We start from the raw sequence: 26,325 nt of genomic DNA, 5'->3' as shown, positions 1-26,325 counted from the left end.
CGTCTGTATGCAAACTTCGGTAATTGTCCGCGTAAAAAGGTTTTTTACACAAGGAGCGTCCGACTACTCTGGCGAGTTAACGTAGTCGTAGACCCGCGATATCAAAGGAATTTCAAATGAACTTGAAGCGGGAATTGGATCAAGGAGCGAGGGGACGCGTGAATGACGATTTCCACGATTTTTCTTCGGTAGACGCGGCTCGAATAAAGGTATAAAGCTCGTTAATGCGGTACGTGTGCCGCCAGCGAATAAGTGGATGAGGAAACCTGACCGAGCGGGCTGGTTGAAGAGGTTGGAATTTCCACGGAAAATGCACGCTAGCTATGCGAAAAATCATCGTCGTTATTATTATTCCGGCTTTATTACGTGCCAAAAACGTCGCCGGCTGAATAAATACGGATTAGGATATCACGGTGTTATTTTAATATCTAAGTAAATAGGAAAGTAGAAAAAAAGAGAGAAAAAATGAATTTAATTTCATAGCACTCTCATAGAAAGAAGACTAAAAAGAAAACACCCCACTAACCTCACTAAAGACATAAAATAGACAAACTCGAAAATGGTACCACGCTGGGGGTAGCCATCCATATGTTAATTAGCAATAAAGCTAGAAAAATTTACCGAATGTCCAGCTGGACAAATTGTAAAGTACAAATTACACAATAAAAAAAAATTTGATATCGTCGGTGGAAATCTTCCTACAACGACTACGTGCAAGGTTATGTTTTTAAATATTTGTAAGGCACACGTGTATTAAAGTTGTGGAGGAGTAAATCTGTGAGATCAGTTTTAATATACAGAAGAGAAAACGTGTCTTGTTCAAACTTTGGATACGTTTTTAATGTTGGAAACACTGCCACCCATAAATATACAAACAAAGATACGAGAATTGCCGATACTTAGCACGGATCGAACGCTTCCCATTGTTTTTATTTTCTACTCACCTCATTTTTAAGTACTAAATAATGTAACAAAGTTATAGGTTCAAGCGTAAACAATAAACGTAATGAGTAGCTGTTGCAATATTTATGATCACCAGGTTACAGGCTCGATAAAGTAACTCGTTTTCTATCATTCTTCTTTTTCTACAGTGGCTGTAAAAAGTATCGACACGCCATCCTATTTATTGTAGGTTATACACCGATTAACGAGGTGCAGGTATATTAAACTTCGTTCAATAACGATTTAATAGAATTAGTATTTATTAGTACTTTCGTATTTCTTTTTGTAATATCTTTTATATCGTATTCGAAAATTATCTGAAATTAGTTTAAATAAATTTATTCGAGAATACTATTAGGTTGGCAACTAAGTCACTGCAGATTTCGTCGTTAGGTTGGTATTGACAACATCCGCAATCACTTAGTTGCCAACCTAATATGAAAATGAAACGTAGAAGAAACGTCGTGAATTGTCGTTGTTTTTCGTTGAGATTATACGAATAAAAAACAAAATATCGATCGAAGAAACATGGATCCGATGTATATTTAAACGATTGTAATTCATTTTATGGAAAAGTCCGGGATTTATACTGACAAAGAAATAAATAAAGGAAGAAGAGTTTAATTAAAAATTATTCTCCCGATTTACGTTGAATTTCATTTAGAAATTTTGATTAGAACTCAGAACGATTTTTCTTTTTTAAAGAACTCCTCTTCTCGGATATAATTTTTTAATCAAATTCTTCTTCCAATTCTAATTGTACGAAAGAATGGGAAAAACACGAGCTAATCTTTCCGTGTGTTCTTTTTTTCTGTTCACAGCTGACAGCAGTTTTCTCCTGGCGAACGCTCAGATCGTCGACTTCCCTATTGTCTATTGCAACGAAAGCTTTTGCAAAATCTCTGGCTATAATCGTGCCGAGGTAAATAGCCTGTTCTCCGCTTTCCTTAAGCCTCTTTCGTCCCACGGCGAACGTTTCGTGGCCGGACTTACCTTTTCAATTTACCCCTTCCACCCTTTTTCAAACTTGTTCCTTCGACCAAACTTACGATAATCGAGTTTCCACGGAGAAATAATTGTTCGGGATATTTTTCTTTATTTTTTTTTTTTTATATCATATTTTTATATTACAATACTGGCAATTATATTTTTATAATTATAATACAAAGGTAATTTTTTTTTATTTTATTTGGCAGAATTTTACAATCAATTCTCATGGAGAATGCAAACGTAATGAGAAGAGGAAATACGAGAAGATACGTTTCAGACGTTTGTTTGGAGCGTTGTTTGATAAAATCTTAATATACTGGGTGGCTCGCAATTTAGTATACAAACTTAGCCGATGTATCGTACGGGTGAAAATACGAGTAGAATTTCGCATAGCAGTGCGTAAATGCCTGGTAGGAAAGTTCTAGGGAAAATATAATATGCAACAAATACGCTAGTCGATACACTTTTTCTCTTCAACGGAGAATAAAACAAGATACATAGTGTTTGTAGTACACTTTGATGTATGTATATATATTATATCGACACGTATATATAGTACAATAGTTTCGATGTATGTTTGCTGTTCTCGTGCGTGAGATTCGATCTCGAAACGATAAATTCTAATATTTCTTCGAACATTTTAAAACTTTGCAATGATAGAGATGGAAGATGCTTGCACACGCAAACATAAATATCTATAGCTTTACGTTCGTGTATTATTGTTGCGAGACACCCCGTATAGTAAGCAAAAAACACTTCGATTTATCTGATTTTTTTATTGAGAACTAATGAGCTAATTTGTTTTTTTAATCCGAAACGATACCCGAAGCGCGTTATGATAATCGAAGGTTGCACTATCCGATGAAAATTTATCAAAGTCATCGGAGATAACAGAGAGCTGCAAAATTTATACGATGGCGAGGATAAGCTCGTAGCGTGCTAAAAAAGTGAGAAACGCTAAAAAGTCTCAGAGAGAAACATTTTCTAACCCGCCTCACGAATTCACCATCGTATCGGAATACCTCGGTGAAACTCCCATATACCAGCCATTTTCTCAGCAACTTTGCACGCTAGTTCGACGTTTCTTAAACTTTCTTCGTCCGCCAACCCAATTTGTCTAGAACAATTTTACGCATCTCCGGTTTTTTCAACATAGAAACATACGGTACACGTAATCGACATGCAAAAGAATTATTATTATTGTTATTGTTATTATTATTATTATTCGATTTTGAACCATAGCTTGTTATGTTTATAATTTAATTTAATTTGCTAGATTCGCGTATTGACCAGATGAATACGCTTGTTCATCTTCGCGCGAGGAATTAAATTTTGCCCGAACGTTCGAACGTAGCAGAGCTTCTTCGACGTTTCTCGGAGTTCGCGATATTTCGATTTTGACAATCGTCGATGACGAGCACGTCGTTTCGTCGCAGATATTTCGTATAAAATGTTACGTGCGTGTTTAAGACCATTTGAGAAATCGTTGAAACTTCTACGCTAATTCCAAGCAGAAATCTACAATAGTTGAGCGATTTTTTGAAAAGCTGTCGTCATCCGCCTGTATCGATTAATAATTTCACGAATTCTTCTCCGTCGTTCATTGACAGATGATTGACATTCTTCGTTTCGCCGGTCGCTGACGATTGCAATAAATTTTCACCGCCCCGTGAAGCTGAGTTTGCATTGATCCAATGGTGTTCCAGTCCAGTCCAATGGCCCACTCCAGCACTTGTTTGTAACTGGTATAATCTACGTTCGAGTAACGTTCCAGCGTAACTGGAATCGTGTAGACTCGATATTCAGTGCTGGCTGAATGTGTCATTCCAGTAAGCAATTCAGTGCAACGACTGGATGGAAGATCCTCTTTCCAATTCAATTTTTACCTGCACTGTCGAGAACAGTGTCACTAGAATCGTGTAGCTCGACGTCCAATGCTGGCTGAAGAATAGTACGATTTATCCAATGCCATTAACCAGCTAACTGCGTTCGACGTATATATACGTCAATGCAAAACTTTGCTCCGACGTATATATACGTCAATGTGAAACTTTGCTTTGACGTATATATACGTCAATGTAAAACTTTGCTTTGACGTATATATACGTCAATGCAAAATTTTGCTTCGGTACGGCTAACGTGTATATTCGTCGTGTAAAATAGAAAATTAGCATTTACTATAAGAACTCAAAATTTTAGTAAAAGGTAATATAAATTACATTTAGCTTTCTTTGTATTTCCACTAAAACTATGATGTATTTTACAAAAAAAGTCTGATTATTTGATTATTCTCTTTGGTATATCGATTGTACTCCGTACAATGCACTGCCTTTTATAAATTCAGTTGATTATTTTCCCCATCGCATTGGCTGATTCCCCGAATTGTTTTCTGCACTTTACTTTATTAGTTCCCAGCAATTTCTAAGTTTTTAATAACAACACCTTTCTCTCCAACGAATTGTTAATTTCTTCATCGAATAAAACTGCAATCTTCCCTCGTCTAGCTTTACTTTTCTCGTGAAATTTATGAATACTCGACGTATATACTCGTCGTTGCTCGATTTCAATCCCGTAAGGAATTTTTAAAGCTAACCCCCGCGGTTAACCGCTTAAAGTCTACGAAATTTCACGTGTGTTCGACAAACACCGACACGGAACAGTTTCTAGCCGAACAACTGGAACGTAGTCGCTCGATCCAGCGACAGGACCAATGCAAACGCAGCTTAACTCTGCTAATTCTGATGCCGTACGAGCGATTCATAGCTTCAGGAAGCGCTGCGCTAGCTCAACTTTTAAACTAATTTCATTCGCGAAAATCACGCCCGATAATCGGATTATCCTGGCCGTTTAACGCGGACGTAGCCGGTTTAACGCGATTGTAGTTCGTCGCACCTGCCCCAGGCCGGTTTCCATCTAATTTCCCGATAACTCACGCCGCGAAAAAACATTCACCGTGTACCTAATCTCACGACGATTCTCTCATTTCGCTTAATTACCAATTCTCCTCCTTAGTTCGTTCTCTCGTGAATTAAATTTACCAGGTTACGTTGGATTTATCGTAGCTAGAAACGTCCCGAAGCACAATGAATCGAATTTAGCGCTTAGCCACCGTACGATTTCCATTATACGCGTGAAAGCGTAATGGAAATGTTTATGGCATTCGTTCTTGGAAAGATGCGATGGTTGTAGCGTAATTGAGAGACGAAATTGAATTTCTTTTGTTTTTTTTCGGTTTTCTCGGTTTAAATATGGTAGGAAATGCTATGTATGATGATTCGATGATAGGAGAATTGGTAGATGTAAGGTCAGACGTTGGGATATTCAGTCGTTGCGTATAAAGTTGCTCTCTGATCCTTTAGACACACCTTTTCCTAATAAACATAATGTTTTTTAATAAAAATGTATATCTCAGTTTCGTTCACTTTTCGTTGGAATATTTTTAAATAAAAATACCGTACATTGTTCGCTTATATCACGAGCAAGTGAATATAATGCAATCCGAGACGTTGAAAGATCAAAGTTTTCTAATAAATTTCTTCGTATTCGCGGTAATTTTTTTAAACGGAAAGCGATAAAAAGATAATTCGAGTTAGAGTAGTGGGGGAATTTGTAGTTTGAAATATTTGATGAATTCTTACTTCCAAACGTTTACTATTTTCTAATTCAACATTTTCGTCAATTGGTTGCTTAAAACTCGTGCCAATCTTCAATATGAAACTTTCGCCTATTGTGTCAAATTTTTGCCAATTTCTATTTCAAGGTTAGAATCTCATGATTTCTGACTCGCGAATTTTCACCAATTTCTAATTCGCCATTTTCGCAGTTATTTTTACTCATTTTTTTATTGATAATTGTTCTTGATAAAAAAAGTCCTTGATAGTTGTCACTTGCAGAATCTCGTGATTTCTGACTCGCGAATTTTCACCAATTTCTAATTCGCCATTTTCGCAACGAATTTTCACTTCGCAATTTCTAGCATAAAGCTGTGGCGAATTGGGGTTAGGTCAAATTTCTCTCAATTTTTCATTTAAACTACTCGCCAATTTTGACTCCCGATTTTTTGCCACCTCGTACTTGGACATTTTTGAAAATTTTTATACATTCGTCCTTTCTTTATTTTGGCCAAATTCCAACATCCAGCCATGAAAACTGGTATACGCTAAAATTTTCGTCGTCTTCAACGACGAATAGGTTAGATAGCGATGTAAGTGGATTAATCTGCCGTCAGGTTATGCAAAAGTCCTGCCGCTGCGGATTCATGTACGGGGAGTTGACGGACAAAGATACGATCGCCAGGATCGAGGAATGCCTCGAGGGCCAGATTCACGATCAATTCGAGATCCTGCTGTACAAGAAGAACAGTAAGTACCCCTATGATATTTACTTCGCATGGGAGAAGCTTAAGTGTGGTGTTCGTGGCTTCTTTCATCGTTGGAATCGACGACTTCCACTTTAAAGGCAAACAAAAATCAAATCCACGTTTCGGACAGGTTGAAGATCTCTTTGATGGAATTTTTACTAGAAATTCCCAAATTGTTAAGCAGTTAGCCGTTGTGAGCTTTTTGAGAAGCGTGTAGCTAAAAGAACCAAGCGATGACGAGTATACTCGTCAAACACAGAGTATGTGTGGCTGTTGTAACAGAATTAAGCTATAATGAAGTGACTGTTTTATTTTTGAAATTTGTTACCGACAGAGCTCACGAAAATAGAAAATATTGCCATTTCTTCGCGACGAGTATACTCGTCGAATAGAGTTAACTGGTCAAGGAGAGACTCGTTTCGACAAAGATGTTCTTACGAATCTTCTAACCTCTAAAATGAGCAGATTCGTTCGTTTCGATCGAGTTTCTCTCGCAAGTTTCCCAATTGTTTAAGAAGTCAGTTCTTACGATATATAAGAAGATACGCGTATAAAGAGGAAGATATAAGAAGATTCCCTTTTTCTTGAAACGTTTCAAAGTAAAAAACTGCCAAAAAGATCGAGACAAAGAATTCATAAAATTCTTGAATTAAAAATAATCGAAGTTTTCAAGCTACAAATTTGCAATAATTGTAATATAAAATTAAGCTCGAGGAAGATAAAAACCAATTAACGTCCCTCGTAAGATTTTTCGAATATTTTTACGAAACTTTCCACTATCGCGCTATGCTTGACAACCAACTGTACGTATAACTATATTTATTTAGAAAATTGAGTATACGAAGAGTGTAATAACAGTAGGTGACGATATTGGTACATGCGTTACGAAGAACGTGGAGACGATTTAAGAAGGAACGCCTTTGGGGCCTATAGATGGCCAGAAGTCGTCGATTGCCGGCGAAATGATTCTGACAGAACGCCTCGAGGCACGAAAACGACGTATCATTGTGCATGCTCGACGCTGGTCGACCACCGAATACCGAACTCTGTCTGCATTCATCTGTATAATCGTGGACTGTCGGCTTCGAGAGTTTCCCGTGTGTTTTCACGTGTTGTTGGTTGTCGTCACTGTCGCCTGGTTCACGCAGACTCGCCTCGTGTATCAGTACGAGTACTTATATATTACTACTACAACACGAGTATATCAGAAATCGAAAGAGAAAGAGAGAGAGACTCTCCCTTTTGTCTTCATTGACCATTCTACTGTTCATTTCTGAATAGTCATTTCTTTTTCTATTTTCGTTAGGTTGGTGCGTATGAAACCGTCGTCTTCTCTAACGATTTCCTTTCTTTCTTCGATCTTTCTTTTATCTCACTAATTATTAGCTAACGTTTACTAACTACGCTAATCATCGGTGTTAATCTCATATATTTGAATACTTAAATACTAATTTATTAAATACGAGGCGTATCCAAAAATTAAGTTTCGATCAACTGTTCGAAGAACGTGTGAAGAACCAAGATTTGTTTCGATTCTATTCGATTTATTCGATGTTATTTGATCTAGGTATCTTTCGTTACAACCGCCATTCCTGTCTCAACGTTTATCGTAACGTAACAGGGGTTCTCCGTTTGTCTTCGACATACTCCTCCACCGCGTGTTCGCATAACCGTTGTTCCATCAGGGGTCCTTCGAATCATCGTTTCCTGCGAGGTGTTATCCTTTCAAGATCTTTCTCGATCTTACAAAGAAAGAAATGGCAATTTGGAACGACGCGTCGGTCGCTCGTAACGGAATCGCGGACACGTTTCTTTAGATCCGCCGTAATGGAAGGCGAGCGATCAAAACGTTTACGATCGAGTATCTGGTTTCTCAGCCAGTATAATCTTATTACCGTGAAGTGATGCGATTCGACCGTAAATTCCTTTTGTGGACGAACGTTTCCAGCGTTCAACGAGCGTAAAAGTGCGACAAACGGCACCTCGTCGTCGTTCAGACTTTCAGTTCTTATCACCGTCTTAAACTAAATGGAACTTCAACGATTGAAGAGCCTGCCGCGATGAAAAGGCTGCTCCACTCTCGGGTAATTTGAGCAAGCCAATCAAATTAGCGTCTTTGAGTAAATTTGTGTAAATTAGAGTGTTTGAGCAAATCTGAATAAATTAGTCCGAATTTGAACAAGTTTGAACAAGTTTGAGCGAGTTCGAACATATTTGAGCGGACTTGTGTAAATTTTCACGAGTTTGAACAAATTTGAATAAATCCGTGCAAATTTGAGCACGTTTGAACAAAAATCGAACAAGTTTGAGCAAGTTTGAACGAGTTTGAACAAATTTGAGTAAACTTGTGAAAATTTGAGCGAGTTTGGACAAATCTGGGTAAATTCGGATGAATTTGAATGTTTGAAGAAAATTGAACGAGTTGGGTAAATTTGAGCAAGTGTGCCATATCGAGCTTTCTTCGAATCGTATCTCATTACTCAAAAATTACTGTTTCTTTATTCTTATCGTACTCAAACGAAAGATGAAATTTTTTAAAATAAAACAGAATATGTGCTTCTAAGAAAAAGCGCACAAAGAGCAGAGCTGCCTCCTTCTCGCTGTAAACCCGTCGATTAATTATAAAAAGTAAGACGAAATTTGTAATTGGTAATTTAGAATTTATGCCAACATACGAACGAAGCTGGCTGACCTTTTGCAAATACATCGCGTCACTTCGTATGGCTTCTATACGTAAACGCCTGTTACTTTCTGGACAACCCTCGTATTATCGACGTACGTCTGTATTAATATTTTTCTGCCTATAACAATGTTCAACATACTCGCATCAGGTTTCTCTACTGATTATTATATTTAATACTTCCGTATCAAATTTCTACGTTAAATATCACGTGCAACGTTTCTTTTCTCTCATTTGTGACGGGTTGGAAATGGAATGTACGTGGAAAAGAGGAGATGTACATACGGCAAGAGGAAATATAGACAGGCAGAGGAAAATTAGATTGGCGTAATAAGATACACAGTACAGCAGCTTAAGAGTAACAGAGCTTATACGGACATGTGTACGTATCTGATTGAAATAATTTGCAGGATATTCTCGAGTTTGCTATTCCCAAGGATTACGTAAAGAACTCGTAGAATTTGAAAATTCTTCGAACGTTACGTTCTTCCACGAATTTCTCGTTTCGAAATGGTATGAGATTCGTTCCAAGATTTTTGGACATCGTCCAGAGTTCTCTTACGCGATGATTTTCGAACCAATAGTATCGCTACGATAAATTGGCAATTATTAATAAATTGCTTCTTGCGACTTTTAACTACTACCGCGTCGTCAATCTATAGTACTAAACTCACCAGACTCGGCCAAATGACCGGTTTCGATATTTTATTTAAAATTCTACGTTCGTCGTTATATTTTTCTTCGAATTGTTAGTTCGTCCATTTCATTTTATGCAAATTCCTGTATCAACAAAAATCGGGAAATCGATTAATCGGATAATACGAGGATTTACATAAAGTTGGAGAAACAAGAAAAATAACGACGAAGTTAAATGAAATAAAATTTTGAAACCGATCGTTTCAACGGAACTGGTAAGATTAGCGTTAAATTTTTCAATGTGTAAAATTGTTCATAGGAATCGTAATATTGCATTTACGTATAATTGTATCAACGTTCGGTAAATGTACGTTGCGATAATAGCAGGATAAGAATGTGGAAGCAGTAGCAGGAGCCTGTGAAATCGGAATTTCACGGAAACGATATTTCATATGCACCAGCCTGACATCTCATTCACGATTGACGACATTCTCAGTCACGACTCTTCTAATTCCTCTATTTTCCTTTATTTTTCATTTGTTACTTTTTTCTGATTCTCCGAGCTTTGTACGCCACTTTCGCGATCTGATATATCGGCCATCGAGATCGAAGCTTTCGGGCAAGTTGCGACCGTTGCCAACGAAATATCCCAAAACTTTCAAATTAACTTCGAAATCGAACGACCGACGCTGTACCGAAATTTGGAATATTTCCGAAGGACGCAAACTACGCGAAAGTCTCAACTTTGACACGGTGACGCGCGAAAGTCTTCGGATGGATTCTTTGTTTTACATTGCACAAGCGTTGCTTCCAAAAAAGCAGTGAAAAAGGACAGAAAAAGAAGAATATATTGGGTTGGCAACTAAGAAGTGGTTGTGGATTTTGTCATTAGATGGCATTGACAGAATCGGCAGTCCCTTTGTTGCCAACCCAATAACAAGAAAATACATAACGATGTACGTAATGTATTTTACAAAAAGATCATAGCAGTCCTACAAATGGACAAATACAGGGGCAAGCGTGAAATTTCTACGAGAAATGAAGAATTTTTTTATAATCGATTGTCTAACTATCGTTGATTAATGTTATATTGGGTTGGCAACAAAGTGGTTGCGGATTTTGTCATTAGGTGGCGTTGACAAAATCCGCAATCACTTAGTTGTCAACTACGTAACAACATTCGTTCGCTCTACAACTTTCTATTCTGTTTACTTGCGTGCAATTACCGATCAACAAATTCTTGAAAATATTGCTAAACGTATCGATTTTCCTACGGTTTCTTTGAAACTTTAACGATACTGTATTTAGTTATAGCGTTATCGACGCACGATAGAATTTGTAAAAAGTCTAAACTTGCCAAAATGGAAGTATTCAGGTCCAAATTGACGGTAGATCGTTACAATAAAAGCGGGAAAAATCGCTTCTTGGTGATTATAGCCGATAAAAGCTACTTGTACAAAGTCGTGTAAAACGTTGTATGAACAAAAATCCAGCTGCAACTTCACCGTTTTGTGCTACGATTTTCAAACCGAATTTCGTGCCTGTCGTAACACGTGTGCGACAGCCAACGGTTGGAACACCAGTTTCCCCATCAACGTTAATATTCTGCCACCGATCCTCGTCCGGTTTTAACTTTATCCAGATAATCGGAAAAATATGGTAACGCTTTTCGCCTGCATCGAAGTTTCACGTACGCCTCGAATGGTACAGGATTTTCCACTGAAATTTCTCGTATTTTCCATAATCCAAAGTTGCTGCTATCCCATGTTTAACACTAAGCGTACCGACACTTAGCGTACGTCTATTCTTACGAATGGCATGCTCGAATGAGGACCAATTACGAGATACACGTTGTTCCTCTTTTTAGAAAGAAATTTTCAATTTATTGTAGGAAATAACACACAATGTAAGTTTCAAATAACATGAGATAGACAAAATTTCGGACACGCGCGAGGAATATTCTTCGCCTTTTACCGTTTACTTTCGAGGGACGTCGTTGCACTGCAAATATCTCGATACATCGCTTTTGCAATGTAAAGAAAAAGATCTGTAGAGAAGCTTTCGTTATCGACGGTTCAGTTACGATTCGATTGAAATTCACTTGCAACTCGCGAAAGCGGATTTATCGGCGGTCGATGCGATTGCTCGTTGAGCAAAAAAAAAAAAAAAAAGAAACTCGACAGCGACCAGTAACGAGTTGAGATTGTGTCGGAAGGAATCCCAGACAGATTGAAAACTCCAACGAATAATCCAACAAGTGTAAAAGAAAAAAAGAAAAATAAACCCGCCCTCTAGAGATGATCCTAGCGATCTCCTAGCGATCCTAGCGATCTTCTAGCGATCTCCTGACGATCCAGCCGTGCGAAATAACGAGAGTGATCGTGTTCTGTTTAAAGGTGCCCCACGAGGTATGTCTAGCTCAGGTTCGCAAAAGAGTGCTCGAAAAACCCACCAGTAAGTCACCCTCGAATCTAACTATAACAAAAACTATAACAAAACACCTAATTTATTATATATATATATCTATAATTTATATATATTTATACATAGATATATACGTAAATATAAGTATACAGTTAGACATATCAATATTCGGTAGAGTCTCCGTATTCGTTGCTTCGTATAGAAGACGATGATTTGGATATCGTGTTACTTGTTGTACGAGAATATCAGATGTTTGTCGTAGCTTAAAAATACGTGTGAAAAATGTTCTCTTCTTAACGTTTAACCGTACGGATAGATTTTTCACGAAAATGAAATTGCCCTGTCCGTTTCGTAAATTGGAAAGAAAATGCTTGTGATCGAAGCATTTTTCTCTTTGAATCTTCTTCGAAATATGTGCTGTGATTGAGACTGATAATCGTACAATTTCTCACTAACTTTTGTTTTAATTTATTTTTGATTTGTTATATTTATTTGAACTTATTTATTACGATGTATTAGGTTGTCCGAAAAGTTTCTTGCGTTTCATACGGTGATAATAGATGAACAACAATTACTATTTTACATTATTTTATGGAATTAGGTATGATCCATTTCGTTATATTTCTATTATTATGTTCGTGCATAATTCAATAAACTAATATAAAAAAAACATTGTGCGTCTATTATTTTCTTATAAAAGGAAAGAAACTTTTCGGACAACCCAATATCGTAAGTTGTCTGTTTGTCAAAATTGTTTTCCCCTTCGCGTCACGTTAGACACTCGGTGTGGGGTAAAAGTATCGACGTTAATTCCTTCTGCCAATGTTAATCGTACAAGATAAATCTATTTCGCAATTCTAGCTATTTGCAAAGATTACTATGTGGATTATGTTACGAAGCTTAAATAAGCTTCCATGTATTTGAGTAACGTAGAAATGAAAGAATTTTTTCTTCAAAATCTATGGTTCGATCGATCTTTTCGATTTTAGGAAGAAATTGTTTATTGTATTTTGAAGCTGCTGTGAACGGTTCGTATTCTCGTAAAATAAGCGATATTGTGTTTAACGCTAACCATATCAGGCCCGGTGAAATAATTGCTTCCAAAATTTAATTTAAAATATCTCTTTTGTTCGTTTAACTTTATGTAAATTCTGACATTAACAAAAATTGAAAAATTGATTAATTAGACAACAATGACCAGTTTCAAAATTTAATTCCAAATCACACCTTCGTCGTTATTTCTTTCGTTCGTCTAACTTTTACATAAATTCTGACATTAACAAAAATTGAGAAATTGATTAATTAGATAACAACGACCGGTTTGAGAATTTAATTTCAAATTGCACCTTCGTCGTTATTTCTCGTCTAACTTTACCTAAATTCTGACATTTAAAAAAACAGAAGAAATAACGATGAATGTACAATTTGAAATGAAATTTTCAAACCGGTCATTCGATCGGACCTGCTTACGTTAGTGTTAAATCATCTTCTCTCGTACGGAATTACCAATACAGAGAAAACGCCGTAACCGAATATCAATTGATGTGAGATAACTGTGTATCTACAGATATTGTATTAATATACATGTCGAGGTATATTGTATACGATTGTTATACACCCATCTTTAGCCTGAACAAGAGACGACACACGTACAAGGATCGTCGAACGATCCCGGGACCAAGGGGCGGCCATAATGAGAGGACGCTATTCGACCTCCCATCTACTCTTGATTTCAGTTAATTCCCCCCTGAAATCTTTGTCCTAAGTACTAGACACACGTATTACAACACGTATCTATCGGCATTTTTGCCAGATTTTGTCCTTTTGCCAGCCAGGCGAACGACACGCCATTCTTTACGACGATATATCTCCACGATTTATCATTTATGTTTCTCTTTTCTCTACAATTTTTTTTTCTATGAATACTATTGTTGCGGGTTTTAGTCGTTGTTGCTTGGCTACAATCTTTTTTCGTAGTAACGATTTTTTAGAAAACGATTTTTGGGAATGTTCAAGTTATTTTTCACACGGAGATGGTATTTGCACAGTATTGAAGAAATTTCTGTGTTTTATTTTTTACGTTGATCTTTTCGTCAACGGCGTCGGTTCTTTTTACCAATGGTAGTTTCGAGACGTTTTTAAATGAATTGAAGATTTAGTTACTTGGAGATGAACGTTTGGGAAATCTTATTCCCGTGGAAATTGCAAATTTTGGAAAGGGGAAATTTTGGGAGCGAATGTTTGGACATTCTGAATTTTGGAAGTCATTTTGGAAAATCAAAGTTCCGCAGGATCGAAATTTTGGGAAGCTCGAATTTTGGAAAATTCGGGTTTCGCGAACCGCAAATTTTAAAGAATCCAAATTTTCCGGTTGTAGGTTTGAAATTTTGGGAAGATTGAATTTTGGAAAACCCGGGTTTCGAGGATGGAAAAATAAAAAAAAAATCAAATTTTCCGGTAGTGGGTCTGAAATTTTAGAATTTTAGAATTTTGGAAAATTCCAATTTCGGAAAATCCAGATTTCGCAAATACCGAATTTCAAGAATCCCAAATTTGTTGTCGCCTCGGATTTCTAAAACATGCAAATTTTGAAAATCCAAAGTTTCAAAGAATCCCAAACTTTGAGAGTCCGGTAATTTGCAAACTCAAATACCGAAAGACCAGAATCTAAAAAATTCCAAATTTCGCCAATTTGAAACATACAAAATATTCTCGAAATATTCGAAGCATATTCGAAAATTTAGTGGTGAGAATCGATGCGAAGAAACATATTCACACTGTTCGTTTAACTTCTAACAATTCTACTCATCGTTGCTACAAAAAAAAAAGATTTTCATCGTTTGCCAAACGATCGTTTCAATTTTCAAAAAAATCGTGGCGGTGTCGTCGTGCAGAAAACAAGATCGTTGAACAATTATGGCGTTCACTTTTCTATAATCGATCGGGTAAAGTTCGCCAGGCACGTAGGCAAGCAGAGAGTAAGTTGGCCGTGTGTTTCGTCTTAATCGAGGCTATTGCGAGGTCGTTGTGATTAACGTTGACTATCTAAAAGGTGGCGAGCTCCAGTTTGTCACAATCGAAAACACTCGTAATTACCATTATTCAGCCGTAATATATAGGTGGCCCTTCGTAGACAAATGATATTTCCCTTTTGTCCAAAGAAATCATCTCGTGCGGGGTTTGTAATCGATTGGAAATTCGTTCGAACATCCGCGAAGATGAAATTCAACTGGACAAAATATCTGAAAATAATTCTACGACTGAGAATAACTCACTATCGTTGCTTGGCGGCGTCGATCGTGGCACTGCTCTTGAAACACGTAAGTTTTAGAGGAGAGGCTCTAAATTTTCAAATGTATTTTCAGATGTACAATAATATTTTCAAAATGTACATTTCTCTAAATATGTAATTTGTCAATTTGTAAATGTAGCTGCCCTCTGATGCCAAACTCGTGTAATTACATACATATATGTTGGCAACTAAGTGATTGCGGATTTTGTCATTAGGTGGTATTGACAAAATCCGCAATCGCTTAATTGCCAACCCAATATATATTTGAAATATATAAATAATAAATTAAAAATGCATATACTTATATAAAGAAATAAAATAAAAATAATATATATAATATTATGTAATACAAAAAAATATACAATTATATGTGTAATATTAGGTTATCCGGAAAGTGTCTTTCGCAAACGTGTTTCTTACAACAGTGCACCTTCATACAAACGTGAAACTCAGTCTGTGAAATGTTACGGTGTTTATCTCAACGGAACAAAATGAATCGTACGTAATTCGACAAAATAATATAAAACAAAAAATGTTGTGCGTCTATTATTCCCTCCTAAAAGGAAAGAAACTTTTCGGGTAACCTAACATAATATTAGGTTATCCAGAAAGTCTTTCTTTCCCAAACTTGTTTTTTACAACAGTGCACCTTCGTACAAACGTGAAGCCAAGTCTGTGAAATGTCATGGTGTTTATCTCATCAGGACAAAATGGATCGTACGTAATTCGACAAAATAATATAGAACAAAAACGTCGTGCGTCTATTATTCCCTCGTAAAAGGAAAGAAACTTTTCGGACAACCTAATATATATATGGTGTGTCACGTGACGAGGACAGAGACACGCAAAGCAGAGCAGTTGGCTAAAATTCGATAAAGGCAGATGTGAAATTTTCTCAGCTGTGGCATTAACGACGTCTAGCAGCGATCGTACGGAATGTTCAACGAATCGATGGTCACCGGAAGAATGAAATAAACGCCGGGTTTATTACGAAGCGTGGAAGGTGGAGATCGATGTGCGATTAATTTCAATACGTGTTTCAATAACATCGAAATATCGTGGAAACGAAGATTCGATGGAAATTATCGGAGAATGTACGACGTTTAAAACGATTGGTTATTGAAATTCGGTTCGGTAAATTAAGTAACTGCGAAAATGATAAATCGTCGATGGCGAGCAGATCGATGAATGGAATATGCAAACGCGTTTAAACGACACGCAGATGTCGAGGCGATAAGAATTTAATGGAAATCGTTGATTCGCGTGTCCCAAATTAAAAAAAAAAAAAGAAAAAAAAAAAGAAAAAAATACTCTTTGGAAGCGCGTGAAATTCTTTCATTTGTTTCTTTCTTTTTCTTTTTTTTCGGATGTCAATCGGCAAATTGAATATATTTGGAAATATTAAAAAATCAGAAGCGAAGAAATTCACGATGGAAAATTACAAATTTAAGGGGACGATAGGGATGACGGAGCACAAAAAAGGGGAAAAAATTGATAAAAGTGTTCGCCAGACTGAAGGACATTTATCATTGCACGTCCTTACCGTGGTAAAGACACGCATTGGCGTAGAATTAAAATTCGCAAATATAAGAAATCGAATTTTTTCCTTTCGTTACGTTTTCGTACAATTTATCTTCTTTTCTTCATAGTCGTCTCTTAACCGACTTAAAAACAGTGCTTAAAAATACTAACAAATCCGCTCGAATACACTCGGAAATATCCATCGACTCTTATGCAGAGTTTCTCTGAAAATGTTCTTTTTTTAATCTTCTTTTTTTTTCATTTTGTTTCTTTCTTCTTTTTTTTCGTGAATAATCTTTTAACGTTTTTAACATCTGCCGATGTCCATCGATTTTCATCATTGCCAGAAATTATTAATCATTGAACGAATATATCTGTGACGTACAGACGTGCAGACGTAAATTCTCGTATTTTACGAGACTATTTATCGGTGAAGATCCTTACGGATCGATGACCCACCATATTTGATGTACAGGAGCGTCCATGCGTCTTGTAAAAAAATATATGAAACTTCCACTTGTATTGGAAATTGCTTTATTGAGAAGAATTGCTACATTGAGAGTCGTTCAAATCGTTTCAAAGAAACTATTGGATTGGCAACTAAGTGATTGCGGATTTTGTCAATACCACCTAATGACAAAATCCGCAATCACTTAGTTGCCAAGCCAATATTACGTTGAGAAATTGGATAGAATTTTATTTTTATTAGACGATTATCTGAGTTAGTTTACCGAATCGTAAGAAATTGAAAGGAAGATCGAGTAATTGGCTCGTGAAAGAGAAAAGCTCGCGGACTGACCAATGTTCCAATCGCGTTGAACAATCGTAAAGGAAATGGAATTTAAGGTTGGATTACAAACCCTGTGCGGCCTACTCGCACTAAAGCACCGCCGATTAGCCCCGAGCCAGCACTCAGTATCGCCAGGAACAGCCAAGTAGTGGTGGAACGGAAAATTCGAGCCATCAAAGACGAGGGAGCAAACAATTTTGCTTTTATAGTTGTAAATTGCACGTGTTGTATAGAATAAAAAAAAAAAAAAAAAAAAAAAGGAGAAGAAAATACATTCCTCTGGTCTTGGATGACTCGTTAGCTGCTTATTCTTGAGAAACTCAACCATCAGGACGCGAATTACTCAAAGTTGGATGGTATACGATCGTTAAAGAAATTATCAACAAGAAGGTACACATTTGCTCTACCAAAAGGAAAATTGACACAGGCTCGCCAATGTAAAGACGAACTGTTGTAGCATTTCCGGTTTCCAATATTTGTCTTTCCCTTTGTACCTGGCACTAGGAGAAGTGTAATTATTTGTTTAATGGTGAAACGTACACAAGGAATTGTAATTAAGACGAATATTAGGCACGAATTATTAGAAAATTTATATCAGAATTTCTGCAACTAATGTTCCTTCTTTTTTCTTTCACTTTGAGTTTAGTTTCTTCTTTGAACTGCATCGCCAATTTCTCTGATCAAACTACTCACACACCACCAAACGATCGAGCACCGCTTGAAACAATGACGAATTTTGAAACGGATGTTTTGGATGTTCTGGATGTTCTGCATGTGCGTGGCGGATGATTCATTCACAGTGGTTCAACTCACTTTTGCATGTACAATAGTCGGGCTGCTGGATGTTTGAAATTCGCTGGATATGAAATTCGCGAAACGCAGCATTTATCGGAATTGTCAACGTTTGCGATTGGCAAAATTTAAGATTTCGAAAATCTGGGATCTTCGTAATTGGAGATATCCAAAACGTGAATTTTTGGAAAACAAGAGTTAATACAGCGCGTGGAATTTTTGAAATTTCACGTTTTTGAAGTTTCAACTCGTTGAGATCCATTTTCAAAATTTTGGATTTCTAAAATTTTGATATTTCCAACATTTGAAATTGCCAAAACGAAAGATTTCTGAAATTTGGAATTCCAAAAATTGGAAATTTCCAAGACCTGAAGTTTTCAAATTTAAAAATTGCCAACGTCTAGAATTCTTAAAATTTGAAACTTCCGGAACTTGGGATTTCCAAAATTTGGATTTTCAAATATTGGAATTTCAAAAATTGGAAATTTCCAAGACCTGAAGTTTTCAAATTTAAAAATTGCCAACGTCTAGAATTCTTAAAATTTGAAACTTCCGGAACTTGGGATTTCCAAAATTTGGATTTCCAAATATTGGAATTTCAAAAATTGGAAATTTCCAAGACCTGAAGTTTTCAGATTTAAAGATTGCCAACGTCTAGAATTCTCAAAATTTGAAACTTCTGGAACTTGGGAATTCCGAAATTTGGATTTCCAAACATTGGAATTTCAAAAATTGGAAATTTCCAAGACTTGAAGTTTTCAAATTTAAAAATTGCCAACGTCTAGAATTCTTAAAATTTGAAACTTCCGAAACTTGAGATTTCCAAATATTGGAATTTCAAAAATTGGAAATTTCCAAGACCTAAAGTTTTCAAATTTAAAGATTGCCAACGTCTAGAATTCTCAAAATTTGAAACTTCCGGAACTTGGGATTTCCAAAATTTGGATTTCCAAATATTGGAATTTCAAAAATTGGAAATTTCCAAGACCTGAAGTTTTCAAATTTAAAAATTGCCAACGTCTAGAATTCTTAAAATTTGAAACTTCCGGAACTTGGAATTTCCAAAATTTGGATTTCCAAATATTGGAATTTCAAAAATTGGAAATTTCCAAGACCTAAAGTTTTCAAATTTAAAGATTGCCAACGTCTAGAATTCTCAAAATTTGAAACTTCCGGAACTTGGGATTTCCAAAATTTGGATTTCCAAATATTGGAATTTCAAAAATTGGAAATTTCCAAGACCTGAAGTTTTCAAATTTAAAAATTGCCAACGTCTAGAATTCTTATAATTTGAAACTTCCGAAACTTGGGATTTCCAAAATTTGGAATTTCAAAAATTGGAAATTTCCAAGATCTGAAGTTTTCAGATTTAAAGATTGCCAACGTCTAGAATTCTCAAAATTTGAAACTTCTGGAACTTGGGAATTCCGAAATTTGGATTTCCAAACATTGGAATTTCAAAAATTGGAAATTTCCAAGACTTGAAGTTCCCAAAATTAAAAATTCTTAACATCTGGTATTCTCGAATTTTGGAATATTCAAGATGATGTTCTTGAGATCTCCAAAATTTGATATTTCTACTAATTGGGTAGCTGCAAAAATTTTCAATTCCCAACACATTTGAAATTACCAGAATTTGAAATTTCGCTGACATTTTCAAACCTAGTCGAATGAATTCAACTCTAAATTTCGTATATTTCTGCAGTTGTAATTTTTTCCCTAATCGCTGTGACTAAATCATGCGCAGTGCACATACAATGTGCAAAAGTATAAATTCACCTTAATGACACACGAATGAACGCACTCCACACACACGACACTCAAATGATGGCATGAGTTCACATTTAGTACAATGGATTAGTTATACAGCCACTCTGATCATTTTATTGATGCTTTGTTCCAGCTATTTAGTACTTCAGACATTTAATTTCCAATTAGTTATTATTAAACTATGATAATCATTGTATTCGAAATCTCTAAGTAGTATAGTAATGGCCATATATTCATCAATTCAAACGAATTGTATTCGCTAATTGTAAATCGCATTGTGTGTGCTTGATAGCATTTAGATGATTGCTTCTTGAATGCTCGTAGCATGATGGATAATGAATAATAAACGTGTCTTGCAGGAAGGATTGTTTGATTTATGTACAATTTTCCTATTTTTCAAAGAAGCAGAAGGAAAGAAAATAGTTATATATTTTTCGAATAGAAAATTTTTATAAGAAAAGACTTTCTATTATTTTTTCTTCTTTCTTCTTTTTCCCTTTTTTTTCTTTTTACTGTTATAAAGGACTTGAGTGAGTTTGGCTATAAAAATATGAAATTTTGTGTCGCATTACATACATTTCATTCTTGTTAAAGGGAGACAAGAGAAAAAGGAAGGGAAAGGAGGAAAGGAGTGAGAAAATGAAAAGCAGAGCGAAGAAATAGAAGGGGAGGAAGAGAAGAGAAAGAAAAGAAAAATGGGGAAGAAAGGAAGAGAGAGAGAGAGAGAGAAAAGAAGGAAGGTGGAAAAGAAAAGAAGCCTCGTTCGGATTAGTCAAATTACTTGAATTCAAGCGACTTGGAATAATTGGATTTGATGAGAACGATTTTCAAGTTGAGTATTATGAATATGAACCTGTTATTTAGGTACCCATTGTTAGGATATTACAGGCTGTTTGAATTCAAGCAATCTGTCTAGTCCCAACAAAGTTAAAGGGAAGGAACAGAGAAAGAAACCAAAAAAAGAAGGTAAAAGTAAAAGAAGCGTGGCCAGGGAAGAAAAAAAGAAAAGAAGAAAGACAGGCAGAAGAAAGGAATGGTGGGAGATACGCAATGAAAGAAAGAGAGAAAGAAAGAAAATGGATAAAAATAAAGACATTGCAAAACTCGTATTAAAAATAATATTTAATGTCTCTCTAATAAAAGAAACAAAAATAAAACAGGAATATTTAATATGTCCGATAGAAAAGAGCCTTCCTGCAAGGTAGCCAATTATATCTTAATATCCACTGTACAAAAGGCAAATACTTAGCTAATTAGGTTGACCACAATGTACAAATTAGTCAAGGATAGAAACAGATACATAGAATGTAATTATCGAATCGCAATTAGCCAATGAATGACGCTTTTCTCCGTTCTGTTGTTACGGATATATAGAAACACCACTATGGCTGCTTCTACAAATAGCGCCAATAAAAAACGAACGGGACCTGGTGGTCCTGTTCCTGTTGACCTTCCGGGACATCACTGCCCTGAAGCAGCCAATCGAGGCGGACGACAGCAAGGGTGGTCTTTCCAAGTTCGCCAAACTCGCCAGATCGGTCACCAGGTCGAGATCTGTTCTTGTATCACAATTCAGCTCCCATCTGCCCGCCCTCAAGGATACCGCGTTGCCAACCACCGCGAAGCAATCACACTTAGCTCATGTAAGATATCTTACTGATTCCTTAGTAGGAGTTTTATTAAATTAGTTCATCGATCTATCTAATTTACAAGTTTCCCGTTTTCCATGGAAGGCAGACCTTCAGAGTCGTTAACACATTGTAAATCTTTGTGGAAATCCATATCTTCACGAATAATATTCTATCTGCTTTTTCATTCCTTAATTAATCCTTGTAATTTACCTAATTATCTTTTAAGTCACTGAACTGTGGATCTTTATGGAAATTCAGATTTTTATGAGCAATATTCTTCTGCTTTTCCATTTGTTAATGGTTCCTTATTATTTTTAATTTACCTAGTCATTTTTCAAGTCACTGAAGTGTGTGGATCTTTGTGGAAATTCATATTCTTATGAGTAATATTCCCTTTTTCTTTTTTAATCTGTTAATTAATCCTTGTAATTTACCTAATTATTTTTTAAGTCACTGAACTGTGTGGATCTTTATGGAAATTCAGATTTTTATGAGCAATATTCCTCTGCTTTTTTATTTGTTAATTGTTCCTTATCCTTTTTAATTTACCTAGTCATTTTTCAAGTCACTGAACTGTGTGGATCTTTGTGGAAATTCACATTCTTATGAGTAATATTCCCTTTTTCTTTTTTAATCTGTTAATTAATCCTTGTAATTTACCTAATTATTTTTTAAGTCACTGAACTGTGTGGATCTTCATGGAAATTCACACTTTTATGAGTAATATTCCCTTTTCTTTTTTAATTTGCTATAAATCCTTGTAACTTGCCTAATCATTTTTAAAGTCGTTCAACTGTGAATCTTTACAGAAATTCACATTTTTATGAGTAACGTTTCACTCCTTTCCAATCAATCGATTAATCCTTGTTACTTACCTAATCATTTTCAAAGTCATTGAATCGTGTTTCTTTATAGGCATTCATATTCTTATAAATACAAATTAACTTTTGAAGACTATCACATGGATTATCATCGACCCTGTACATTTTTACATTTTTACTTCTTTAAACTTCCCATAAATGCATAAGCACAGTCACAGTCTTTGTTCAGTACAATCAACAAAATATTCAAGTTACTGAATATGCATTAAAATGATGAAACTCTATACAACAGTTTTAATTGTCAGAGGGTTTGGACTTTGAAATTTGAAATTTTCACAACTAATTACAAATCGATTAATCAACCCAAGAACAACTAATTAATTAACTCAATCGCATGCAATTCTTTCTGAACCTTTAACTTGGATCATCCTGCATTCTATCCAAGCCAGCGAAAATAATAAAAATAAATAAAGTAAATAACAATCATAATAACATTGCATCTAATCATTTTAGCTAAAAAATCCTGCCACTCTGTTCGGTAAGCTATTTTGATTTTGATTTTGATTTTGTCACTCGCACCAACTACCATTTGTATCCGGACGTGTCTGATGAAGATTTACTCGCGTTGGAGATTCGTTCCCGTTTCGAAGAGATTTGCATGGAAATGTTAACGGATTCGCAGGCCATTTGTACGTGTTCGAGATTGCTGGATTATTGTAATCGTCAATATTTAAATGCATGAGCTGTGCTGCGTTTATCGCCTGATTTCAAGCCCCTGAAACGTTTTTGTCAAAATTCAAAGTCTGTCTGTAAGCAACAGCAGGAGATAGAGAAAGAAGAGAAATAAAACTCGTTGTTAAATTGACAAGTAAAAGAAGAAGACAATTTTAACTCGAAAATCGAAAGGTAGTAAAATCAATCATTTAATTTTTCGTGAAAATATTCTTTCATTTTCTTTCATTCCTCTGAAACAATCACTTCGATGCATAACGCTAATATAATTTTCATTTTTCAGATGATGTCCTTAAGCGGCGACGTGATGCCGCAGTACAGACAAGAGGCACCAAAGACCCCGCCGCACATTTTGTTACATTACTGCGCGTTCAAGGCGATCTGGGACTGGATCATTTTATGTTTGACCTTTTACACGGCCATCATGGTGCCCTACAACGTCGCGTTCAAAAACAAGACCAGCGAGGACGTGTCCCTGCTGGTCGTCGACAGCATCGTCGACGTCATATTCTTCATCGACATTGTCCTCAATTTTCACACCACGTTCGTTGGGCCTGGTGGCGAGGTGGTGTCTGACCCCAAGGTACAAATATCCTCGCAAAACCAAACACCATGAAAAACCGGTTTGGTTTGGCTTGACAATTGATCATTAGCCCAAGGTACATATCTGCAGTTTAACCGCGAATTTTATAGAAAATAGGGTTTCTATAGAGAAAAGTAGAGATCATGTAAGTACGGAAATGCGTGGAGAACGAACAAATGTATTAAATACAATGTTATAGTCCGACCGATAAACGTTACCTTTCAAATGGATAATTCGATAATTGTAGACATAAGTGCGTTAACTGTTATACTCGTCAAAAGTTTGTGATTCTTCGCCAGATTCTATTTTTCATTGTTTTAGCGTAGAATCAGAGAAGTGAGAATCCTCCGGTCACTTTCAGGTTCCATCGTTGCACACGAAAGCTCACACATTAGCAATATTATTCATTTCTATGTAAAAGTTCGCTTTGAAATTATCCCTCTTCTTGTTATCTTCTTCCCTGGCAGCTAGCTCTTGAAAAATCTGCGGATGCTATATATTGCAACGTTATCTTTAACTTCAAACTATGAAATTTTCCAATTCTGAGGAATTTTAAATTGTAGGATTTGCCAAGTTGGAAAAATGTCAAATCTCCATGTACCGCAATCTATTTTAACAATGTCATCGTATCAGAGGATAGTTATCGTCGAAGAATTCTCTAGATATTCTCAAGCATTCATCTGGATAAAGTTAAAACTGGGAATCTAGAGCAATGGTGAAAATTATGTCAAGTCATTCTTCTTTACCATTGTTTCCTGCCACGTGGCAAAAATATCTTTTACAACTCTTCTCGCCTCTGTGTACATCACTTGCTCTCAGAATGACTCGTTATAAGACTTTGTCTAATGTAATTTTCCATTAAAACGACAGGTGATCAGAATGAACTACCTAAAGTCATGGTTCATCATCGACCTTTTGAGCTGCCTGCCGTACGACGTGTTCAACGCTTTCGACCACGACGAGGACGGCATAGGGAGCCTGTTTTCAGCTCTCAAGGTGGTCAGATTGCTTCGTCTTGGTCGAGTGGTTCGGAAACTAGACCGGTATCTGGAGTATGGAGCCGCGATGCTCATTCTACTGCTCTGTTTCTACATGTTGGTTGCTCACTGGCTGGCCTGTGTCTGGTACGTCACTTTAAGGTGATTTTACCCTGCCCACACACAAAAAGGTAACACGGCTGCGGCAGGATTGACGGCTAAATCAAACCTTAGACGTCGTTATTCCCCCCCCCCCCCGATTTTCTCACCCTAACATTTTCCATCAAGTGCTACCTAGACACAAATAGAGATATACATACATAGACATACACACATATACAGAACATGTACACGTGCACACAGGATATGCCGTGCCGCTTTTACAAAACAGCATAGCGCTCTCGTTCCACTGGGAATTGTGAAAAAGATATCATAATCTGGATCTACTTTTATTTTGTCCAAAAAATGAAACATTCCCGAAAGGAATCAGTTTGCCATGGCTTCTAGAATAGTAATGAGAGCTAACTGGGTCATCCTGAAAATTTGTGTTAGAAGAATATATTTTTTCTGGCATTTAATATAGTTTTATTTATTTATTTATTTATTTTTTAGTAATCGTCGTTATGTTCTGTACAATTTATTCCAACGTGATATACAAGATGCATCCGAGGAACGTTTCAAGACTATAGCTACTTCAAAGGCACTTAAAGATTGTATGAAGATCATCCGGAGATATCAAGATAGTATTAGAATAGAAGATATTCATTGAAGATCGACAAGATAATTTGAATTTGATATTACAATCCTTATGCTAATGTTCAAAATGTATCAAAAATAGTACCGTTAATATTAGTAAATGAAGATACCGAATTTCAAGGCAGAAGTACTTTTGTTATAAAAGCTTGTATTATTCAGAAGAATTATATTATTGGTATTGGTAAACGAAGATACTGAATTTCAGCACAGAAGTATTTTTGTCCTAAAAGCTTATATTATTCAGAAGTATTATAGTACTGGTATTGGTAAACGAAGATACTGAATTTCAAGACAGAAGTACTTTTATGCTAAAAGCTTGTATTATTCAAAAATAATGAAAAGGTTCAGGATGACCCGATATCTGCGATATGCAGCGAATACAGGGCAGAGATCGATCAGCCACACAATCGAAAAAGAAAAAGAACGCGAAGAAACGTCGCATTAAAACTGCTGCTGCCTAGTTCCTTCACCTCGCTTCTTAATTATTTTCGCTTCTTCCCCGCTCGAAGCGGCATAAACGAAGTAGCGCTTCAAACTAACGTTGCCTCCTCTTTGAAGATGACGAGGAAAGAAGAAAAAGAGGGAGAGAGAGAGAGAGAGAGAGAGTACGAAAGAGCGAGTGAAAGAG

At 36.2% G+C, this 26,325-nt stretch overlaps 1 protein-coding gene across 12 annotated transcripts in view; it reads left to right on the top strand.

The window, feature by feature from the left end:
* LOC100647781 (potassium voltage-gated channel protein eag) overlaps positions 1-26,325 on the top strand; it is a 156,012-nt gene that overhangs the window by 104,488 nt on the left and 25,199 nt on the right. For 3 of the 12 annotated variants that reach the window (XM_020865263.2, XM_048410186.1, XM_020865261.2), the window contains exons 3-9: positions 1,764-1,864; positions 6,161-6,293; positions 12,005-12,062; positions 13,661-13,767; positions 21,572-21,840; positions 23,665-23,964; positions 24,835-25,103. In XM_020865263.2, coding sequence (XP_020720922.1) covers positions 1,764-1,864; positions 6,161-6,293; positions 12,005-12,062; positions 13,661-13,767; positions 21,572-21,840; positions 23,665-23,964; positions 24,835-25,103 — 1,237 coding nt within the window. Of the gene's footprint in view, positions 1-1,139; positions 1,159-1,763; positions 1,865-6,160; positions 6,294-12,004; positions 12,063-13,660; positions 13,768-21,571; positions 21,841-23,664; positions 23,965-24,834; positions 25,104-26,325 lie in introns of those variants that run through there. The other 9 variants (XM_012313935.3, XM_012313931.3, XM_012313939.3 and 6 more) reach the window with 6 other exon arrangements.

The sequence above is a fragment of the Bombus terrestris genome, chromosome 11 (assembly GCF_910591885.1).
Source record: "Bombus terrestris chromosome 11, iyBomTerr1.2, whole genome shotgun sequence".
NCBI classification, from domain to species: Eukaryota; Metazoa; Arthropoda; class Insecta; order Hymenoptera; family Apidae; genus Bombus; species Bombus terrestris.
This window is presented reverse-complemented; position numbering and strand designations above follow the sequence as displayed.